At 48.1% G+C, this 23691-nt stretch overlaps 2 protein-coding genes across 14 annotated transcripts in view; one reads left to right on the top strand and one right to left on the bottom strand.

Moving 5' to 3' along the window:
* LOC122381461 overlaps nt 1-9111 on the top strand; it is a 29348-nt gene extending 20237 nt beyond the window's left edge. For all 11 annotated transcript variants that reach the window (XM_043365649.1, XM_043365641.1, XM_043365640.1 and 8 more), the window contains 3 exons: nt 6849-7100; nt 7424-7681; nt 8069-9111. In XM_043365649.1, coding sequence (XP_043221584.1) covers nt 6849-7100; nt 7424-7681; nt 8069-8298 — 740 coding nt within the window. In that variant the 3' untranslated portion in view covers nt 8299-9111. The remainder of the gene's footprint in view (nt 1-6848; nt 7101-7423; nt 7682-8068) is intronic.
* Nucleotides 8415-14090, bottom strand: LOC122381463 (TIP41-like protein). Of its 3 annotated transcripts, none has more exons than XM_043365654.1 (6): nt 14053-14090; nt 11220-11429; nt 10735-10914; nt 10278-10506; nt 9627-9785; nt 8415-8770 (listed from the first exon to the last, which is right to left on the bottom strand). In XM_043365654.1, exons 2-6 carry the CDS (start codon nt 11399-11401, stop codon nt 8672-8674), a joined length of 849 nt encoding a protein of 282 aa, XP_043221589.1. In that variant the 5' UTR covers nt 11402-11429; nt 14053-14090; the 3' UTR covers nt 8415-8671. The 3 variants fall into 3 exon arrangements, with proteins under 3 accessions (XP_043221589.1, XP_043221588.1, XP_043221587.1); XM_043365653.1 differs by having other exon boundaries at nt 14002-14079; XM_043365652.1 differs by lacking the exon at nt 14053-14090 and adding an exon at nt 11595-11711.
* Between the last annotated feature and the right edge of the window lie 9601 nt (nt 14091-23691).

Genomic DNA, 23691 nt, shown 5'->3' with positions numbered 1-23691 from the left:
GGTGCCCCTGCGTGATGCCGTGATGCCTGCGAGGCCGGCAGGGCCCCTGGCAGGACCACGGTGCCCCTGCGAGGCCGGTGGTGCCCCTGGCAGGTCTCTGGTGTCCCTGACAGACCTGGGGTGCCCCTGACAAGCCTGTGGGCCCCTCACAGGCCCGTGGTGCCCTTGCTAGGCCTGTGGTGCCCCTGGCGGGCTGGTGGTGCCCCTGCTAGGCCGGTGGTGCCCCTGACAGGCACCACCCGGGCACCAAGGGGGGTCATGACCCATGTGGCCCCCCTTGGATCTGCCACTGATACATAATATATTGATTTGTAAAGGCTAGACCGGTGGTGCCCCTGGCAGGCCTGTGGTGCCCCTGCTAGGCCCCTGGTGCCCCTGGGCCCTGACAGGACTGTGGTGCCCCTGCTAGGCCTCTGGTGCCCCTGCAAGGCCGGTGGTGCCCCTGTAAGGCCTGTGGTACCCCTGCTAGGCCTCTGGTGCCCCTAACAGGCCCATGGTGCCCCTGCGAGGCCGGTGGTGCCCCTGGCAGGTCTCTGGTGTCCCTGACAGACCTGGGGTGTCCCTGACAAGCCTGTGGGACCCACCCGTCACAGGCCCGTGGTGCCCTTGCTAGGCCTGTGGTGCCCCTGGCGGGCTGGTGGTGCTCCTGCTAGGCCGGTGGTGCCCCTGCTTGGCCGGTGGTGCCCCCGGGCACCAAGGGGGGTCATGACCCATGTGGCCCCCCTTGTATCTGCCACTGATACATAATATATTGATTTGTAAAGGCGTTATGGCTTATGCAATATGCAATTGCAGGCACTTGGTATCCCTCACTTATCCCTCATTGGGGGCTCTGGCGGGCTCCTGAGGGCCCACGTCTATCTCCATTCTCCGGGAGCCCTAGACGGGCTCCTTTGGGTCCTTTCAGTCCACTACAGCATAAGAGGTCTCCACGCAAGTCCTATACATCTGAGGGCGTACCCTGACGTCTGAGGTACCCAACTGCAGCTCCAATGGTGTCTTACACTGGCGGATCCAGGGAGGGGGCATTTAGGGCCATGCCCCTTTCCCAGAGGCCTAAAGTGGCCCGTTTGCCCCTCCCCCAAACGATAATGAAACATAGTTCAATCAGTGCGTGGCCCAGGAGCCGAGTTAGACTGGGGGTGTTTTACCACCTCCCGGCCCGCAAAGGGACCCAAGAACTGACTCGAAGCGGGTTAACTGGTCGACAAAAGCAATGGTAAGTGTTCACAAAGTAATATAAAGGCATGGGTCGGGTGGACTACCATTTATATATTTTTCTTTTTAGTTAAAAAAATTAATAGTGTCAGAGCTGTGACGAAAAATAAGTGGCCTAAATCAGATGAGAAAACAGGATTTGGGGGTACCCTAGGTTTGGCTCCGCATGAGTTAGCCCCCCCCCCAAAACGCAAGCCTGGATCCGCCAGTGGGGTGGTAACATATGCCCCCCCCCCACTAGGGCGAAGTTGGCTGAGACCACCACTGGGGCGCGGGTTTATGTTGAAATTCTGGGATTATTGGTAGGGCTCGGGCCCTACCAAGCTGGTACAAAACGACACCCATGGGCCATGATACTACTGAGATTTCAAGAGGCCTAATGCATCGGTTTTCCCCGAACACGCGCATCCGATGCATTCGTCGTCATCAAAGCCGATGCAAAGTCTAGAAACGGATGGGACTGAAGCCTACCTATCACTCAAACACTCACTCCGCAACGATCACTCATAGTTCATACAAAAGTCTACATCTTTGCACGCGTACCGAAACGCTTATACATACAATGCATATGTGTGGGTGCATGGCTGCGCCAAAAACAAAAAACAAAACAGATAATAAAAGAGAGAATTCAATTATGCTAATGTTTGAAGCAACTTGGGCAGAGCTTCGTAGATAATGAGATAACATTTAGTGTTATACGACATAACGGAAAATTTAGTAGCGGTGTTCATAAATAATCGGCGCGCTTGGGACAATCCTGCCGCAATGTAAACATAGCACAGCGCCCATTATAGAGTCATGGATTAGGTATTCCTGGATGGGACACTCCGCCGATTTTCCGACCACCCGGCGGCGGCGGCGGATTTCCCGACGGCGAGGGCGCTGGCGCCATTTTAGCATTACGGGCTATGGGCGGAGCGTGTCTTTTTGTATACTTTTGTCGTTTATTACTTACCTGTAGCCGATTTTGATGAAAATTTTTGTGAACCTGGTAGAACAGGAATTGAGGAATGTCATGAAAGTATTATTTTCCCAGTTTTGATTTAAGAAGTTGCTTAAATTCTGCTGACAAGTGAGGGTTCGTGATTACAGCCGAAGAGCCAATGTTAGAATAAAGTGAAGTTTTATGCGATAACATGAAAATAAGTTGATATTTGTATTAAATCATCAATAGGAACTTGTTTGACTGCCGAGAAACGATGATATTTGATGATAAATTGCATCGGCAAGTCAAGAATACCGGCTCAGTTTATGGGCATCAGCCATCAGGTAATGATCCCGTATGTGATAGTGACTAAATGGAACCATAATAATTATAAGAAAGAACTTAAAATATGTGTGAAGTCTCTGAAATCGTGTCTTATGAGCTTAAAGTTCGCTAATTTCGCCCTCCAATACCGCGTTTTTAGCACGCAAGCCGGTGCGGCGGCCGCCGGCGCACTCGCCGCCGATGTTTCGGAGCTCCGCCACCAGGGCGGCCGCTTGGTCGCCGGCGCTAGTGTTGGGGAATAGGGAGTGTCCTATCCAGGTATACTTCATCCATGATAGAGTTCAGTGACAGCGCCACTGAACAATGCACAGCGCACTGCGGCAATATTGATATCCGTCGATAATCTAAAAACACGCCTCTTGAAATTGTTCATTGTTTTCAATAGCTTATCTTAGATACTCTCCTAAAATAACAATTTCTAACAAATGTTCAGTTCAGTATTATAAGCTGATCAAAGCTGTTGTGTGATAGGGTTACATTGGCATGAAGTATTAGGAATTTTATCTGAAGAGTGAAGATCAAGACTGAGATGGAACACAAAAACTCTGAACTGATCTCAAGCAAGATATTTTCCAGTAACGTTCATTCCCTTGTATATGCCATCAACCGTCATGAAGCAAAGTGTGTTCTGCCCCGAAAATATGAAAGAAGTATTGAGGAAAGCCTAGTGCATATTTTGATGTGTCTGTGCAATCTTCATAAGGGAAAATTAACACACCTGAAGCCATTAAAGGGACCATCCCACCTTAACATTAGTTTTGAGTTGAGATAGCCAAGTTTGCGGCCAGGCTCAGAAACCACCATTTATCCTGGTCGCAACCCCCGCAGCTTTATGGTGTTCAAGAAATTTCTTCCCTTTACTTGCAGGGTGGGACCAGCTTAGTCCCTATCTCTTAACCATTAGCGGTTTTTGGATGACGTCAGCAGTCATTTCAACGCCCGCCATTCCTTGAACCCGAGTTTTGCTGACCTTGAGCTCCCTTTCTTATCAACGTGAAATCCGTCGTCGGCGCTGAGAGAGCCTATTGCTTTTCATTTTAATTTGAATATTAGAAGATACCCACCACTGGAACTTGGACTGATATTATACCAAGGCCGAAGATGATCAAGCTGCCTGCTATATCTGGAGCTTGGTGTTCAACTTCAACATGGAATAAAAAACAAAATATCAAAGCAAACTGGATATGGTACTGCAAGTTAAAGTCCAAAGAAATTTGAAGAGCTGACAATTGACATTAATTCTTTTCCTGCAAGGTTTCCATATGGAGATCACAGTCACACCATGAAGAAATATTTTTGATGTTAACAGTTATAAGGGGATTTATCTTCCAGTTTTGACGAAAGACGCTGCTGACTGTCTTTGGAAAAGGATGTCGGCATGAGGTGCAATTGTGCTTGTGAAGTGGTTATAACTGGTCCTTTCACAGTATTAAATTAAATGTGCCATTGCAGCCAAGTGTGTTATCATGTAAGGTAAAATCAAGACTACAATGTTGGTTTTACGAGCATTGAGAAGGCTGGTAGGTAACACCTGCCTGTGCTCGTAAATCATGCTGCCAGAGTATTCTAAATTAATTTTATCATACACTTTTGTTGTCCATAATGGTTGCACTATTGTTTGGTATCATATTATTCCATGTAAATATGGTAGTGTAAAGTCCGACCAACATGTTACCAGATTTGAAGCTGTTACGTTACCTAAGTACCTGTTTTTTACTGGCGTGGTGAATGTCACCTGGATTTTGTTTTGAGGTGCAGACCTAGTAACTCTGACTACATGGGTTTGAAGCTATTATCTATTCTGTTTTTACTGGCCTGGTGAATGGCGACTGATGTTGTCCGTGGATGGCACTGAAACAAATTTTGAGTGTTTTGTACAGTGTTTTAATATAATGCTGAGGGCTGAAAGTTGTCTTGTTTAGAGTGGTGAAAGTTCAGGATATGCCAGTCACCATGGTGGGTCAGAGTTAGTGTGTTGCAGTCAGTTCGGCTTCGGCAAGCACACGTATGGGCATACGCATCAAGACCTGCTCTGCCATACTTTCAGCCAATTTTACCTAGGTAAGTCTTTTCTTTTTTCTGCCAAAAGCTATGACATTGTGAATTTCAGCACTGTGGCCTGTGTGTAGCTTTCAGGAAAGCAATTCTAAATAAAGCTCTGATAAAGTGCAAAATCAGCAATGCAGCCCTCTATTACATTTTCTACAACATCTTACTTGTTCCTTGCATGGAGAGAAAAATGCAATGTTATGAATTCGTTTATTCACATAATTTGACAAGCATGCAGTTGCCTGCTACTATCACTGCACAAAACAGAGCAGAAAACATCAGTTGATCAAACACAAGACATAACAGAAGTTTACAACATAGGGCTGCCGAACCTGCTTCCTCCCACCACAGTTGATGCCATTTCCTAGCCTGGCTTGATGTGAGCACTGAATAGCTGCTTTGTCTAATTACAGCTCACTACCATTCAACTTAAACTACTCTCTTTAAAGTAAGAGTGAGAGCGTTCAGTGTTCATAGCAGCTCGACAGACGACAGACAACAAACATCTTGACAAACCAACCAGTATTTGATTTGGCTAATGATTTATGTGCTTGTTGTATCATGGCCAAACTACTTTAACAGCAATAATCCCTGTTTCATCTTGATCTTGCTTTTATTTCCATTTGAACTCAGATCTTGAAACAATCATCTGAAGTGATATCAGATACTGGCTTCTGTTTCTCTTGAAAGCAAGTTAAAACAACAATGATAAACTAAGGCAGGAGATGTGAGTTGTGGCAGTAGATTTTTGATTCAACATATGTCAACCTTATATTGCTTGAGACCTCTGTGACAGACAAACAAATATTTATAGTTTTTTATAGTTTGGATTCTTGGCTTGATTTAGCAGATCAGCTGTGAGCCTGTGAACCTTGACTTTGAAATCACATAAATGTCATGGTACCCGAACGAATCCTCGCATGACATTTCTTCGTAGCACAATTTTTCGTCCGCATTTCTTCGTCTTGGTCTACAAATCTTCGTCGGTGCATGAACGACGAATGAATGAATGAATGCATTTATTTGTCCCTCAATGCTTACTCTTGCATATATTTGCGTTGAAGAAGAAATGTGAGCCGATTTTCATATACCCTGGTGCGAGACAAAGTAATGCGATAGGTACGAATAAATGCCCTGACGAAGATTTGCAGACGAAGAATTGCGATACGAAGAAATGCCATATGAATTGTCCTGGAATCCTTTATTGGCCATCCCTTGATAAGATAAACGCATCATTCGCGCAATATTTGTCGCACTTTGATACCAAACTATTGCTTCCAAATGCCGACGTAAAGAAAACCTTTATGTGACGTCATAGAAACAGCGGATTTCCCAAAAAGTAAACAAAAATAAAAGTCTTATATCTCGAAAACGGGTGAATATTTTCCGGTAAAATTTGGTAGATGTTCATTTTCGCTCTTTGTGATTCACGCTACATCACTTTTATGCCAATTCATTAACTTTTTTGAAGGTGGGAGGGTCCCTTTAACATCACATTTGCATGTAATAATCCTCAAAACACAAACATATTTTTCTCAGGAAACTGGTCAAGAAGTCATGGAAGTGTCAGGTACAGTATGTGTGCAAAGTGGGGTTAAAAATTCCCCGAACTTAATGAGTTGAAATAATGAAAACTCCCTGATACCAGCTTGTTACATGTCATGTACGAGGCCCATGATCCAAAATGAGCATATTTACAGGTAACTTCTTTGCGGAATTCTCAGGGGGGGGGATTAGAGATAAAATTGGTGTGGAAATGCATACAGAATGAATCTAAATCTAACAAGTGTGTCAAATGTGGCCCAAGTTACCTCAGCTTCAGCTGAAATGGGGGAGGAGGGGAGCATTTGGTGACTATAAGGAATTACTTTTTCCACAACCTACATCACCCCACACATTCAAACAATCAGAGCAGTTGAGGATATAGCAGTTGTAGTTATGGTGGGAACCTAACGAACATGGTGATCAAGTGAGGCAAGGATCACAATGCCCAAACATGCTAACTTGAGCACTTTAATACCACAAAAAAAGTTTTCAGTTTCTCACATGTCAGCAATACAGCTTGAGCACTGTGCAGGAGCTACTAATCAAGATAGCTACTAAAAATGGCAATGCTGAGAAATAGTTGACCTTTAGGCAACCTCCAACCATGAACCAGTTCTTTTCATTGAGCACAAATACCTGTCATTGTTCATTTTTGTGGCAGTACCTAAATGCCTCTTTGATCTTGACAATCACTGGAAGCATGCACCCAATCTCCAACCAATGCATGGTTCAACGCCTCCACTTATTGTCAACTATTGTTTTGCAGACTCGGCGGAGTCGCTGGACGACCTGCTGCGGCGGCTGGAGGAGGTTTTTGACGCGCTGGTTGTCGCCCTGGGACCGGAGGCCGGGATGACGCCGGCGCAGATTCTCCAGGCCCAGCTGGACATGCACGAGCTGATAGCGACCATCGAAGGGATCGAGCACCGCGACATTGAGGCGCAGACGGGCGCAGAGCGCATCGTCCGAGACGTCATGAAGCTGCTCGGCGACTTCGGCATCGATCCGCAGTTTCCCAGTACGTGACAGGGCGTCGGCCGTCGACAGCGCGCAACAATTATTAGCCGTAGCCCGTAACGTTTTTACTTTCATGTTTGGGCCATTTTTTACTTACTGTTTATTAAAATCCTCATCAATATTTATGGTAGAGGGTCTTGTATTTTATCAATCAAGTAATTGGGTTTGGTGGCAGTGGAATAAATATTACTTAGTGGAAGGACCTAGGTACTTAATAAAATAAGTTTGGTGGTGGAAGGACCCATTTAAAACCTCCAGTTTCTTCCCCAACATTTGGATGCCTCCATCCCGTGTCCGTCTGACACATGGCCGCCCTGTCTGCAGCGTCTGAGACGCCGACGGCGCTGGACGCGGCGCTGGAGGCCCTGCTCGCCACCCTGGACGGCGCGCTGGAGGTGTACGGACCGCAATACGGCCTTGACCCGTACACGGTGGCGCGCCTGGAGGACGACCTGGCCACCATACAGCAGCACATCGAGGACATCGAGCACGGCCGCGTGTCAGTCACCGACGGCCTGGTGGCCATCGTGGACGACGTGTTCAACCTGCTCCGCGACATCGGCGTGCCGGTCCTGCCCGCCGGTGAGACTACGCGACCTATTAGCAGCAGGAGAGGCGAACGGAGCCTGCTGTGTTGAGGACACTCTGCTTCCTGTGTGCATCCTTTCGGGCAGACTAAAAAAAAGGTTAAATCATATTGCCAATTTCCGCTAATAGCAAACTCAGACTTCGGGCAACCCTAAGCTACTACACTGTTGTGAGTGTGCAAAATACGCAAACAATATTTTTTCCGCAACCTCAGTTCGTGTTTGAAATTCCATTCGTCACTCTCATGAAATATGTAAGTTTTTTTGCACACCATTCTACGTTGTGCTCATTGGAATGCGAGGACCGCATCTTCATTAGAGTCCTTAGAGCGAAACTTTTTCCAAACTGACTGGCTTCGAATGCCGTGTTTCGTCTTTGCAGAATCGGCTATGGGTCTGGGCGAGAAGGCGGCGTACCTGAGGCGGCAGCTAGAGACGGTGCTGGGGGTGTCTCACAGCCGCCGGCCGGCGCTGCCAGAGCCATCCTACGGCCAGATCCGCAAACTCGAGTCGGACCTGCTGGCGCTCGGCGAAAGCCGCGGCGACACGACTCTTTTCCAGGTCGTCTACGACCTGAACATGGTGGCCAGGCAGTTCATTAACCTGCTCTGAGCTCTAGTCTGCAGTGACGGAGTTTTTCTGTGTGTGGCCTTGTGATATAAATTGGGCTGTCTCTTGGTTTGGGGACTTATCATGTTTGTTATATGAAGGGCGAAAACTCCAAAGGGTAGCATTATGAAAGCAATCGTGTGACATTTATTATGTAAGCAGCGAATCACGTAACAATGAGCAATGTGGCTCCGATCAAGGTGAATGACGAATGCCGTTGGGTCGCCGCTGCCGAGGTCTGTCTTCGTGTCTAAGCGGGATCGGTGCGCGGCCGCCCGCTCTGTTGACTGGTGCCTCGTGCAGGACGGAACCCTCCGACGGATGTCGCGGCGGCGCTTCACCTCACGCAGCGGTCGGCAGAGACCCAAACGCCCGCCTAGGTGGCGCCCGGAAACCGCAGCTTCTCGTAGCAAGAGTCGGTGACGGGCAAATGCATCCAGATTTCGTTGGGATTGTTCATGACGGCCAGCGGCACCTGTCGGGGCACGAATGGCCTCACCTATCTGTCCCCTCGGAACATGCGCTCGGCAGGACGGCTCTTACAGGCTCAATGCGAACCCCGCGACCCGCACCGTCCAAAGGTTTGGAGGCAAGATGGTGCGGAAGCCGGATGATGGAAGAAGTCAACTCAGGAGAGTATCAATGCATCAGCATGGTCAAAAATCACGTTAGGTGATGTGAGTGCGATTGCTCTTGTGCCTTGTAACTACACCAAAGATGCTAAAATTTTATGTAGCGTACGCTCTTCTAAATGTGGTTTTCGCGTGTGATCGGTTATCCAAATGCATTGTATTATTCAATAAAGATTTGGGGTTATTCGGCTGTCTTACTTAATTTCGCCATACAACGCTTAGATTGGAAACACGAACCAGCGTTCGATTAATAGAGAAATCCTTAAATCACGGTTTAGCTATGAGAGTTGGAATATCTGACGAGCTGGAACAAAGCGAACGAAATTTCCATTACGATCATTAGACCACACCGGCTGATTCAGTTATCTGTCACCACCAGTACGGTGAATCCGGTCGATGCCTTTATGGAGATCAATTGGTGCGATGCTTATTGCGAGGGAGCGGTGGGAATCATTGGAAAGGGTAACGAATCTTCTGGAGCCATTGGAAAGGAAAATAATTACACAGTGCAAAGAAACGGTAGCTTTGCACAATGACAACACCCATCGCCACACATACAGCATAATGTGATGTGAATAATACTTAACCACATTTACGTTGGAAAATTATCAGCAAGATAAAATGCTGGCGAGACGTTGATAATGAAAATTCATAAAACAACACTGAACCGTCTATCGTTCGCCCGTCCCTGCGACTGACCTTGAGGTCGCTGGCCAGACTCTGGCGGCTGGTGTACTCTCGGAGCATGTAGGCCTGGTCGGCCTCGTGGTACAGTCGCGTGTCGTTGACGCGCACCAGCACACCGTCCACGCGCAGGTAGAACCGCAGCAGCAGGAAGAAACTGCGCGGCATCACTCGCTGTCGGGGCGCGCCAGACGTCAGTCGGGTGACGGGGTGTGAGAGCGTAGGTGGCGGTGGGGATCGACAGATTTAAGTCTACAGTGACCCCCGGCAGCCGATATCGACGTACGGGACGGCCAGCTGGTGGCCTTCACTTCACACTCACCACCACTATCACTACACAGCCATGGCACCCATAAGTGGGCCATTTGCCTATGGTGGCTTTTATACTAGTAAAGCATTAAGAATACATGCAATAGAATTATCTGATTGTGAAAATCGAGTTCATGTCAAGTTATACTCAGCTACCAAATGTGATTTTTTTTGCGGATGACAATCGTCTGCAAGGAACCTATAAGAGTTCAATCGAATGAGAGGCCTAGTCAAAATCGACCAGCAATTCAACCTTCTTAGGTCAGTGGCATTTAGGGCGATACACAGACTAGCATGATTCGAAGTGAATCAACGGGAAGACGAATCCTGGCACCCGTTCACCTCAAACTATCTTACCACTTTGACATTGCATATGGCGCAGCCGTGATCGGCCAGCTCGTCCTCGAAGAGCAGGATGTCCTCGTAGAACATGATCTTCTCCTTTTGCTTCAGCTTCTCCATGTCGATGCGGTCGTCGGTCGGCTGCGGCGCCAGCTTCTGGTGGCCGAGCAGCGTGCCGCGGTAGTCGGTGGTGAACGTCCAGTCGAACGGACGAGACACCGAGTTGATGTGCGGCACGTCACCGCTGCCGACACCACACAGAGGCCGTGAGTGGGTGCATAACGGAAACGATACAGTGGACGGCTACGTATGCGTGCGGCCGTTAAATCGGTCGGTGTTTAAAAATGAAACGCCTTGAGTATGAAAGCCACGTAAAATAACAAAAAGACATCAAACAGGCACGCTATTGTATGGCACAGACAACGCTTAAGTTGTCGATTCAATGACAATGTCACATCGATATCATGCATACCGTGAACTCTTCCACTCATTTGCGCAGGCCACCTTGATGAGGTCCTCGTGGTCGTTAACCCGTTTGAGCGCGTCCAGAGCGTTGAACTCGAGACCGTAGCCGGCTGTGTGCTGTATCCGCAGCGTGTTCTCTGGGAAACACATCTCCGGCAGGCCAGGCAGCGACAACTGCCGGCCGTACCTGACCAAAGACCGCAATGTCACTCAGCAGTGAGATTGACAAAAGCAGTAATGGTCATACCTGACCGTAGTAATGGTACGTCCTGACCGAAGACAGTGATGTCACAAGGCGGTGAGCCGTGATTGACGAAAGCAGTAATGATATTACGGGGAACGACATTAACGATGACCGTCTTACAAGTCACTCATGCCAAAATCCTGCTGTTAACTCATGTGAAATGAATAATAAAAGCACAGTATCTCACAAAGCATCCCCAGGGTGAACCAATGAACCATCCACTCAGTAACTATTCAGTAATTACTAACCTGCAAACTGAGCAGAGGGAGTGGCTCGTGCCGCCTTCAATCGCCTCGCACACCTCTGGCTGACGACATGTGGACTCCAGGATGTGCGACTTGGAAACAGTCAGCGTCCATGGGCCAAAGTCGAATGTTTGCACTTGAGGCTGGGACGGCCGGGCCGCCGGACTGCCTCGTACAGAGCTCATACTCTGACCTCAGGCCAGACTCTGCGCCCTGTGGTAAGATAAAATGTTTTGTCACCACTAGTTGCGAGTCCATTAGAGCTTTAGAGTCTGAGCATCCACAGTGTTAGCAAGAATGGTATTATTAGTATCCAACCAAAAAAAAAAAAAGAAGCAGAAAGATTAAACTGCAAAATAAAGGATGAAAAGTACATACCCAACAAATGCCAAAGCATATATTCTTTGCCGCGTTTTGGCCACACCTCAGTTTTTTTTTTTTTTGCAAGTATAAAGAAAAGCGTGGCGCGAAGTGCAGCATAACTTGATACAGTCCATGCCCTATTAATTATGGTACATCAATTTCGCATTGTGTGTAAAAATTTGACCCCAGGTCACATAAGGCCAGGTCACCAAGTCAATTCAGCAACTTCTACAGCATACATCCCAGAAGTATGAAACTCAAGCCACAGATAACAGTAGTACTACTGTTATCTGTGCTCAAGCTAATGCATGAGAGAAACAGTACCAACAATTTGAATATCTCAGAATTATGATATCAGTGACCCAAGGTCAGGCCAATTTTGCGACCTCCCCATTATAACTCAATGGGAAAAATTGAAATACTGTTCTTTTGTTTGAAAACACCTTCAAACATTGGGAGTGGGACACAGGTGAACATGACACATTGAACCAGAAAATTGCACCTGTGGGCCGTTTTATGCCCCCATGAGGTTATCTCAGATCATGAAAAATCTCCAACAGTTTTTTTACAATAACTTTATATAGAAACATGCTAGAATACCTAGAGAAAACACCATGAATGTTTTCAGTTCAACAACACAAATCAAATGAAATGCAACATGACCTTTTCTGTGACCTTGAACTGAGGTCAAATTTTTAAGAAGATCTTTTCAGGTTAACTTATGGTTCAGTCAACTCAACTCAACAAGAAAAACATGATGTTGGCAAAATCAGCATAACACGAGCTTGGAGTCAAAAGTTATCACACAAATACTTCTTTTGCAAACACATCAAGTTTTGTAAGTTGTTGCCCTCTGGGGGCTAAACCATTGACCTTAGGTTAAATCAGAAAACAATTATCACTCTCAGAGACCTTTCGAAGAGCTATCAAGTGCACTTTCCTCAGTGCTGTAGCTCCATTGGTGCCTGATTACCATTACCAGACTGGGACACCAATTTATGAAGTTTTTTTTTAAATTTAGTTGAAACATTTTGAATGGAAGGATTCACAAGGACAGAGCCCCCCCCCCCCCCAAGGCAAAGGTTGTTGCGTTGACCCTGCCCTCTACCCTCCAATCACACAATCCTGGCTCTATGGCAGCATTTGGAGTACCGTAAACCGGGGTGACTTTGTATCACTTTTGACCAGTATGGTACAATATATCCTATATCACTTGAGATTTCACTCTGGAAACTGTTTCATCATACCAATTGGACAATTCTCTATCTAACTGAGTACAATAAATGTCTTGAAATTTATCATAAATATTTTATTTTTTAACAAAAAAAAATGATCATTCTCACCCAGAGGTCGGGGTGACTATGATCACTACATTAAAATCACCTTATATGTGCCATAGGAGCCCTCAGAAGGGGTTTGTGTGATAAACTTACATGTTTTAAATAAAAGCAAAGGCTTTGCTTGACATAAACTCAAACATTTTACAGCAAAACTATGAATCATTGAGGTATTAAAATAAAGTTGCATGCTCTGGGTCTAAACTCACATTACTGAGCTATAAGTAGCAAAATTGGCTACTTTAACCTCTGACTTCAAGATTAAGTAGCAGTCACAGATGTCCTAAGCCACAGGCTACCTGTTCTACATCACACTTTGTCTGCTGGTGGCTGTGGGACTGCTTGCCACACTGCTCATGCCCCTCCCAGTCGATTGTCTTTTTCACTTCCCATTGACGCTCCAATTACCACTGAGTAGAGCAGCTCAATGCTCATCCTCCATCATCAGTATCGAAGCCTTTCCTTTATCTTTCTTTATCTGGTTCTTTCTCATCTTTACCATTATTATTGCTGGAGATGCTAGCGAATTTATACTTCATGACAATGATAACAAAAAAACAAGCTGTGACATCAACATGATTATTCTAACTGGGGCCCAAAGTGTCTGCTATAATGCTTCATTGCTTTATTTAATCATTGGCATAGCAAATACAGTTCACAGCAGCTAAATGCTCATTTGAGGCCCGAAATTGGTCTATGATCAAAGTCACCCCGGGTATCACTGTCACCCCGGTTTATGGTATGCAAAAGGTGCCTTACTGAGGAATGCTTGCCTTGCAGGGTTCCCTAATCCCTAAGCCTGAGGGTTCATTTCCCTCTTATAAAACTAAAGAGTTATTCCTATATTGAAACATACAAAATAATCGCTTTCATATAAAAAGGTTCTATTTCCTTTGCTGATCATTCTGAGCACAAAAATCATAAATCCATTGCAAAAAAAAACGAATTTCGTGAAAGTGAACTATTCCCTTTAAGCAGCTTTTTTGACCCATACCACAGTTGCTTAAAAAGAAGCTTTGTCCTCCGTTACATCAATTAAATAAGATCTTGAGCTAAGTAAGGGTATTAAATATTTAATTACATACACCAAGGCCGTGTCCGTGACCACACTAGAACAAAAACAAAACAATCAGTACTCGGCCCCGCGTGCCCGCGGCCCGCACAGACACAGACCATAAATGTCGCCAAAGCGTCATTCATTTTCTCTTGTCCACTAAATAGCTGCAATAAACATACTTATAAAAAAGAAACTCATTGGGAAGCGTTATTACTACTTTCTTCTATATTAATACATTACTGAACCCATTGCCATACAACGAAAATTAGAACAAATTTCTTACCTCACTTATCATTCATGTAATCGTTCTTCCAACGAAATGAGCATTTCAAGCTGTGCGGTACAGTATACTTTCAGGCGTTTACTACTAATGCCATCTAGGGACAATATCTTGCCGTCGCGAAAAGGCTGATGCCTACCGGCCCGTGCTTCGGTGGTATAGATATTCAATACGGTTGGGATTGGGCAGTTGTAAATTTCAACCATGTAGGTATATAGGTACTTGTAATGTGTATTGAAGCTTTTACTAGGTAGTGAGATCAGCAACGATCATCGAAAGCTTTTTGGTAATAACTTCTAACAGAACCTACAGGGTGTCCCAGAATTGACCGAACACTGTTAATCAGCGTATAAGGGAAAAATAATTGCACTTTTCTTTTTATCGTCCGATATTGTCAACTAGCCTGGCTTCACATACTGTACCTGACTCGTGGAAACTTACGCTGGTCCATCCTATTCCCAAGGCATCAAAATCCGACGACTTTAGCAGCTACCGGCCTATCTCCATTCTCACCACTATTGGTAAAATCACCGAGCGCGTCGTCTCTGAACAGCTTTATTCCTATTTCTCTTCTCATCACCTGTTTTCTCCAAACCAGCACGGCTTCAGAACCAACCACTCCACGGACACTGCTCTACTCACCCTGACCGATCATGTTTTCCGGAGCATGGACCAGCGTGAAGTCACCGTTCTCTATCTGTTGGACTGCTCGCGCTGCTTCGACTGCATCCCACACAGCTCGCTTCTGCGTAAGCTCGAGCTCTACGGTGTAGATACCCGCTGGTTCCGGAGTTACCTTGCCAATCATTATCAGCGTGTGCAGCTTCACTCTACCGGACCGTCTCGTGCTCACACGCTCTCACAGCCGCTACTAAACCCTATCGGTACCTACCAGGGTTCATCGCTCGGGCCATTGTTGCACAATGTGTATGCTAATGACCTGCCGCTCTACACCGACAACTCCACCGGCATCATCGCCTACGCGGACGACGTCCAACTGTACGTTTCCGGACAGCCGAGAGACATTGTTCAGCTGAAACGGTCTCTGGAAGGCAGTCTATCAGTTCTGTCGAACTGGTATGGCAAGAACGGCCTCAAGTTAAACGCTGCCAAAACTCAGCTGATCGTCCTCGGCACGCCGGAGATGACTCGTCGTCTGCCTCCCATTACCATCAACTTCTGCGGCTCCACCATCAACAGCTCTGACACTGTCATGAACCTGGGAGTATGGTTTGACAATGACATGTCGTTTGTGACGCATACCAGTGACGTGGTGCGGCGGTGCACCGGCACCTTGTGTGGCCTGAGTCACAGTAGACACAGTCTCCCAGCGACAGTCATGGTAACGTTGGTGCAGGGGCTCGTCTTGTCGATTATTAGGTACTGTCTGTCCGTTTACGGTGCCAGCAATGTAACCCAGCGCAAACGACTTCAAAAGCTGGTTAGGTTTGCTGCACGAGTCGTCTCAGGCCGTAGGAAGTATGATCGGGTGAGCGATGTTATCAACGAACTCGGCTGGCTTAACACCGAGAGCTTGTTCAGGTACCAATCCATCGTGCTGGTGAACAAAATGCTGGCCACGTCAGAGCCGCAGCAGTTCGCCACCTGTCTAGTCACCCGGCAGAGTGTACACGGGCGGGATACCAGGTACAATGACATGCTTGTGACCCCCACTGTCAGGTCAGAGTCCGGACGTCGCCGTTTTCTGTACTCTGCGGTGTCAGGGTACAACGAGCTGCCGGCGGACCTGCGCGCTCTCAGTCAGGCTCGATTCAAGCCGGCACTGAGGGAGCATTTGTTTGACCGCGAGCGAGCCACTTAGCTGTCCTAGTTAGCACACGTGATGAGGGTGAATGTGTGAATGATTGCGGTGACTGTTGTCATATCCCATTCGATTTGTATATGCACAACGACTTGGACATAGAATAGCCGTGTTTCCACGGATATGTCTGTAATGTGAAATAAATAAATAAATAAATAAGAGTAGCTTCGAAATGGCACACGCAATAGACAGTGACACGCTAGCTACAAGATTAGCCGACAATTGTAGCTAAATGCCGGACGATGCACTGGCTTCAGTTGTTTTACGGGTCTCCCGAAACTTGTTGCGCGTAAATACATCTTATCAATGCAGGTAGTGTTGGGAGTGCATTCGTAATCTATGCGTGACCGGTACGTGAAGTCATCGTGCAGGCCACCAGAAAGTCACGGATTGCCACGGCACAGTTCGTGGCAATGCCCGCCCAAAAGTCGTGCAAGTGTCAATCTAGCTTTAATATGTGATAATATTGGAATGCCTTATAATCTTACGACAGACCAGCAGCACGGAATATATAGTCTACGACAGTTGTAGACTATATATTCCGTGCCAGCAGGCTAGTGTCCATGATCCCATTGCGTCCTACATGAAAAGGTAAGGGATCTATGATCTCATAGGATGAAAGTTCTGGCGATAAACCAAGAACAATGATAGGTATAGGTATGATCTCCAGCACTGCCCACGTAAACCATCATTCCAGGTCAGTTCATGCCAGTTTTAACCATACAGCAGTGACCAAATTGTAATCTGTGATCATTTGGAGGCTCTAAAGCAGAAACATTCAAAATAATAAAAATCACATTTGGTCTCGATTGAAATCATGTCTGGGTGCGTGATTTCATTTGACATCTGGATCTCTTGACAACAATGACCGGGACATGATTCCATATTCAATCCCAAGTCGATCTCTCAATAAAATAGATGAGCTGGATCTATGTTCAATAGGTTTCTAGGTCAGCATTCGTGCAATATGATCCTGGTTTCATTTGGCTGTTTCATATACGTCATTCAAAAGTTATTGCGCATTAGTTGCATATAATTTGTTATACAGTACATGCGTGTCACAAAGAGTAAATGGAGCCAAACGGTTAGTGTTCACTATACTATTGTCTGATAGATCCGTGCGTGCGGCCTCTACTCGTATACACCTGTATCGTACTCGGAGGTCCGTGTCGGCCTCGTCGTCGCTGCTCTATCCCCAGTTGGTTTTTACCTCCCTCTCGACCGCCGGCTCGGAACGGCCCGGACCGGGTGCGCTGACTAGCTGTGACAGCCGTTCTCGGCTTTCGGTAAACGTATCTCCCCGCCGCCGCTGGCGCGACAGCCGAGTTCAGTCGCCGTTCCCGCTGTGGCGACGGGAAGCGGGCAATTAACCCGCGCGGGGCTGGGGTCTCCAGCCGAACGCGCGGGGCTGGGGGGGGGTAAATTTTACCCCCCCCCCCCCTGTTATCTCCCGAACTAATGGTCGGATTTGGAAAATTCGAACGCCAATCGAAAGATCTCATCACGAACAACTACAAACATGTAAGTACTTAATTTAAAGTTTGAGGTCAAGGTCGAGGTCAAACTGAGGTCAACTGTCAAAAGTCGGTCGGCCGAGCACTGCGCCAGCCGAGGGCACGGTAACTAGCGAGAGTTCCTCACAGCGCCGAAAATCGACATGAGTAAAATCAGTACGAACAGATCGGAGGATAAAATGACTATGTATGTTTCAGTATTGATATGAAATATAGTCGTAGTGAAACATATGAAACAAGCATAGTCGTATAGCCCCTATGACCTGCCGTGTCAATCTGTATAGTCCGCTGACCTGCCGTGTCAGTCGGTTGACCTGTGGTGCCATTCTGTGCCTATATGTAGTCCGGTGGCCTGCCGTGTAAACCGGGATTAGCTCGATGACTTGCAGCATGATTCGGTGACCTGTCGTATCAGTCGAATAATCCGGTGACCTGCCATGTCTACCGGTGTAGCTCAGTGACCTGGAAGAGTATGGTCCGATGACTCGCCGTATCCACCGGTATAGTCTGGTGAGTGTGGTCTCCGCGGACGGTCAGTGCTGACCCGGTGACCCGAGGCCGGTCCACCGCCCAGGGTCGGTGGCGACATCAGCAGTCGGCCGGCGACCGGGGTCGACCACCGGCCGGCCGCCGCCGCACATACCGAGCCGTGCACGCCGGCCCAACTGCAGGTGCCGCTGAAATACGCCGGTCCGTGTCGACTGCTCGCCGATGGGTATCGCCCCCTGGCGACCAATCCTGTAAACAAGTCGACACGCGGCGCCGCGCCCGCTGCATACAAACCGGCGCCGCGGCGGCTCGGCGCGGCGCTCCAGTGTCGCCAACGACGGGTCTCCAGAGCGGGCGGCGGCGGGCGGCGGCGCACCGGCCGGCCCGGCGCCCGGCCACAAACACCGCCGTTTTTGCCGGGGAGCCGAGCAAAAGACTGGCTTTATGGGAGTGTAATGGTCCCGGCCGTCGCCGCCTCCCCATCCGAGAGAGATATAGAATGACATTGTGATCTGCATGGACACCCGGCTGATAACAAGGTCCCAGCGGTGAGAGTTGCCGGATGGAGGGTGCGCTCAGAGGGTACAGCTGGCTTACATACAATCGATGACATGTGTAAATGGCTAGTGAAGCCTATAAAATAAAGAGATAGATAAATAAAACTATTTATATATAAAGGTATTGTATTACCGAAAGCCTTCGCAAACGCGTTTCGAATATATCTTCGTCAGTGCTAGCTTTCCATAATGCAAAATCAAAATTTTGATTTTGCATTGTGGAAAGCTAGCACTGACGAAATATGTTCGAAACGCGTTTGCGAAGGCTTTCTGTAATGCAGTAGGTACTTACCTTTATATTTAGATGGTACTATATCTCTTATCTAGTCACATAGGTATATCATAATGAACGTTCAACAAAAATAAAGAGAAGAGGCACAAAAAGGCAGCTTAACTAAAACATTGATTGATTTACACCTGATATTATAATTTCGAGCGTGGGCTTTTTCACGTCATCAGTAAATATCTATGCAATTTTCTGATAAGGCTTCAAGTAGGTAGGTAATATAAGTCGATCTATGAAGCATGTACCGTCCTACAGGGTGTCCCAAAATTAATGTCACACCCTCCCACAACCTTTGTTTTGCCTTCTACTGCGCAATATCATTATAATTTCACCGGCACTGGCTCCCAGACCATATAGGCTACATTCTAGTCAAGTAACCTTCGAATTTTTATGACCCTGACCGGTCAAGGGGTGTTCGGAGGTCATTTCCGGGGCAGTACCCAGCGCGCACGGATCATGTGTCCAGGATGGCGAAACTGCAGAGTAACTCGTCCCGCAGCGGGGCAGTCGGCATGGTTGCCGGTGGTGTGACCCACGGCCAGGTCGCCGAGGTACTGGGCATGAGTTGTCGCACGATTTGGCGCTGGTTATCACGCGACGGAAGCGGATAGACGCCTGGGAACAAGCTAGGTCGCGGCAGGAAGACTTCCGCCAGCCGGGTATAGCGCAGATCGTCATCTCGAAGTGCGGAGCTAAAGACGGGCTTATCCACAAGAAAACTGGCAAGGAGGCTGATTGCCAACAGTCATCCAGTCTTCAAATTGATAATCCATCGGTACCGGAGGATGTCTCTAAAGCTGAAGCCCAACAAGCCACGTTTCCAGCCAAAAACTTCTGCTGAACATGTCCAGGGCCATCTTTCAACAAGTCGGCGCCCCTGCTCATCGAGCTAGAACGACGAAGGACTGGTACAGATCGAACTTCCCAGCATTCTGGGAGAAGGACAAATGGCCGGTGAATAGCCCCGACCTGTCGCCGATAGAAAATCTTTGGGCGATCGTCCTGTAAGAGGCGAGCAAAACGGCGCCAGGATAACCTGAACGAACGCTGACCAGGAACGTTCGATCTGTCTGGTCCAAGATCAGTCCACAGAAGCTAGACATGTTGATGTCTGTTGTCCCGGACCGTATGCTTGCCCGCATCAGGGAGAAGGTGGGATGCATATGTAAGAAAAGCGCGCCTCTCATGTTTGTTATTTTCATGAAATTGACGCTGGAAAGGTGTGACATTATTTTTGGGACACCCTGTACATGCAGCTATTTTTGTACCCTTCCATTGGGCTAATACACTGACTGACTGCATCGCTTATGTGCAAGGGCTGCTAATCTTTTATTTTACTGATATTCATCTGTCATAACACTATGTTCACTTCGAAAATAAAAAAAATGGAATAGGTAGAATTTGAATAACAAAATTTCATAGAATATATTCACTAAATATGAGTTTCAATAATGTGTATTCCTGGTGTTTTCATCTGGTGTTTTCTTGCTGTTTTCCTGCGTGGTCGCTGCCTTTTTCTGTTGTCGGCTTTCCTATCCACGGTGTTATCCCCCGTGATAAACGGTAGTGCCGCGCAGAAATCCGTGCAGACTCCCGGGGGAGAGCGGCCCGTGATCCCCACCTCCATTGGTCACGTGACCTCCCCTTCGGCTTCCCCACACGATCCGAGACGCTCAGTTCCCCACACTTCAAAAAAAAGAGAGGAAAAGTTCCCGTTATAATTGGGCCATGCAGAAGGGCTAGACGTTTTTTTGTCATACGTCTTATTTTATGCATACAGTATAAAATAAAAGGCATGAGTGCCGAGTGCGATTATTAATTTTTTACTTTTCAGAACAGGACCATAAGTACTTACAACCACTGCAGTTGCTTCATGCAACTTACAAACATCCTACGCACTTGCTAAATAGGCTCCCTCCCCCTCCCCAAAGTACATAAAAGCGCTGATGGAAGCACGACGATCAGCTGCGTGCTGGCTTTTATTGCCCTGTGTGTTGCTCCAGCGGTCCTTGCAGCTGGTGCCTGCCACAGCCGTGTCTATTCTGCACTTTTTCAACAAACTAACTGAGATAATATTACTACAGGGGCACGTAAAATGTAAACGCAGTCTTGAATGTTTACCGAATGCGACATTAAACTCAGCAAATGTCAACAGACTCGAATACCAATAGCCCCGTATGTAGAATGTATCCGAACTAAGGGAATCCGAACTGAGTCATTACTAATACTCTCCATTGCTATTCCTGTCGTGTTTCACTGACATTTATCAGCACATTCCTGCGATAACCATGACGGCGGAGGTGTGAGCGGAAGCACCGAGACACACCTTTACAGCGGGGTAATAGCTAACGCTGAGCGGATAGCGGCGATCAGTGCGAGACAGCGTCCAGTAATGGGACGGCGCCGTGAGCACAATTTGTCTCCGCCGCTGCCAATAGGGACGTCGGCAGTATGCCCTGGTCGGATGCCGTCTACCGCCTTCTCCCATGGCCGGTACTCGTTGGGTGTCTCACTGCTAGAGCCATCAGCCAGCGCCTCTTCTGGAGCCTGTGCCTGCAGTAAATATCTCGTGCACGCTATCACCAACCATCCATAGTCGAAATTATATTCTGCTCTTTTTATCTCACTCACTGCTGACTGCGACCGCCGATTACCCGGCTACAGGCACAGGCAGTACCCCCGCTCCCTCCCACACGCAGCCCCGGTCACCGCGGTCCAGCGTCGATTGTCCGCAGACAGCTGTAAATAGGGGCCAAATCGAATGAGATCTGTCGGAATGGGCCGTTTATCGATACCCAGGGACGCCAGAAGCGGCGACAGAGGAGACGACCGCAGATTTCCTGTAGGAGACAGCGCTCTGAGACCCGGGCCGAGGGCGGCCGATTTGGACGCGATGTTAAGGTATATTTTTGTTTACTTTAACGATGTTATTATAACGTGTGGTGATTTGTAGAGATGGCCGGTTTGCAGCTACTGCCTATCAATCGCACTAGTTCTAAGTTGCATTCAGGCGAACTGTAATCTAAAACAAGATAAAGTTGCTCCTTTCAGGTTCATCCAAAAGCGTCTATATATTTACTAACCCAAAAAACACGCCGTTTTTGCTTTAAACAGTTAGCAATCTACCGCCGTCCCGAACCGACACCGCTATAGGCTTTCAGCACATTGCACCGGCTGCCATTCTCCCGTATATACCGGACGGATCAGACTGCCACCGGCCCGATCCGCGGCGGTGACAAACAGTCGTCCACTGATGAGCCGATGGCTGGTGACGACCGATCGCGCCGCTCCCAGCGCCCTGCTAACCACCATGCGGGCCGCCGATCTCCACCCGGCGAATCAGCGGGTCGGCTAAACAGCGCCCACGGAGCGTATACTGCCGCGGAGACCAGATGAGGGCCGCGCCGCGCCGCTCCACCGGGGAGGCAGGGGAGACAAAATGTAGACATACTTATACTTATACTTATACTTATAAATCGCGGAATTTAGAAAGGCCACTTGGCCTCAGGGATCCGGTCTTGTCGAGCTGTTTGTCTGTATTGTGTTATGTTTCAGTCGTATGGGTGAGTCATGTGCATGAAGCGTGCCCAGTGACTGTCGAGCCTGGCCTTGAATGAGTCGACTGAAGGCGCATCAACAACAGTCGATGGCAGCGAATTCCAGTCGTTCACGACTCTCACGCTGAACGCGTTTCGTCTGACTCTGGAGTTGGTCCTGGACTTGGAAAGCTTCCATGTGTGTCCACGGGTCCGGGACGTCGCTGCTCGCGTAAAGAACTTGGACGCGTCAACGTCAACTCCCCCGTGGAGCACTTGGTAGACCGTTATCATATCGCCGCGGCGACGACGGTAGTAGAGAGACGGCAGAGTGTCTGGAGCCTCGCCTCGTAGGGGAGTTCGCGGATGCTGGCGACGAGCTTTGTGGCTCTCCTTTGGACCCTTTCAATCCGCTTCTGGTCCGCTCTGTTGAATGGCCCCCAGACCGCGTTGGCATACTCCAGATGGGGGCGGACCATTGTCCGGAAGAGCAGTGGCAACGTGGTTTCGTCGATGACGCAGAAGGATCGCCGAATGACTGCTAGGATGTGGGAAGCCTTGGAGATGGCGGCCGCCGCTTGCTCTCGGAATTTCAGCTGGTGGTCCATCTGCACCCCCAGATCCTTCTCCACCAAAACTTGTACGAGCTCGGTGCCTCCCATGTGATACCCCTGCCTGTCGTCTTGGCGACCCAAGTGCAGGGAAACGCATTTAGCGCGATTGAAGGGGAGTTGCCAACGATCCGACCACTCAATGAGTGCATCCAGGTCTCTCTGGAGTGTTTGGGCGTCTGAAACCTGGCTAACACTTCTGTACATCTTCGCGTCGTCGGCAAACATCTTGATGGTCGACGACACGTGGTCAGGTAAGTCATTTATGTACACCAGGAACAAGAGGGGCCCCAACACGGTTCCCTGAGGCACTCCACTGGTGACAGATACCCACTCTCATTTCGTACCATTGACGGTTACGCGCTGCTGCCGATCAATCAGAAAGGCCCTCAGCCATTCCAGGAGTTGGCCCTTGATGCCGTACGAGTGTAGCTTGAGCAGTAGTCGCTGGTGGGGCACCGAGTTAAAAGCCTTGCTAAAATCGAGGTACAGGGCGTCGACAGGTTTACCTTCGTCGAGATCGCGAGTCCAATCGTCCAGGGTCTCAAGAAGTTGAGTGACACAGGACTTCTTCCGTCTGAACCCATGCTGCTTACTGCTTAGCTGCTCAGTAGAGGTCAGGT

Source organism: Amphibalanus amphitrite, unplaced genomic scaffold (assembly GCF_019059575.1).
Source record: "Amphibalanus amphitrite isolate SeventyFive unplaced genomic scaffold, NRLGWU_Aamphi_draft 000120F_arrow, whole genome shotgun sequence".
Taxonomy (NCBI): Eukaryota; Metazoa; Arthropoda; class Thecostraca; order Balanomorpha; family Balanidae; genus Amphibalanus; species Amphibalanus amphitrite.
This window is presented reverse-complemented; position numbering and strand designations above follow the sequence as displayed.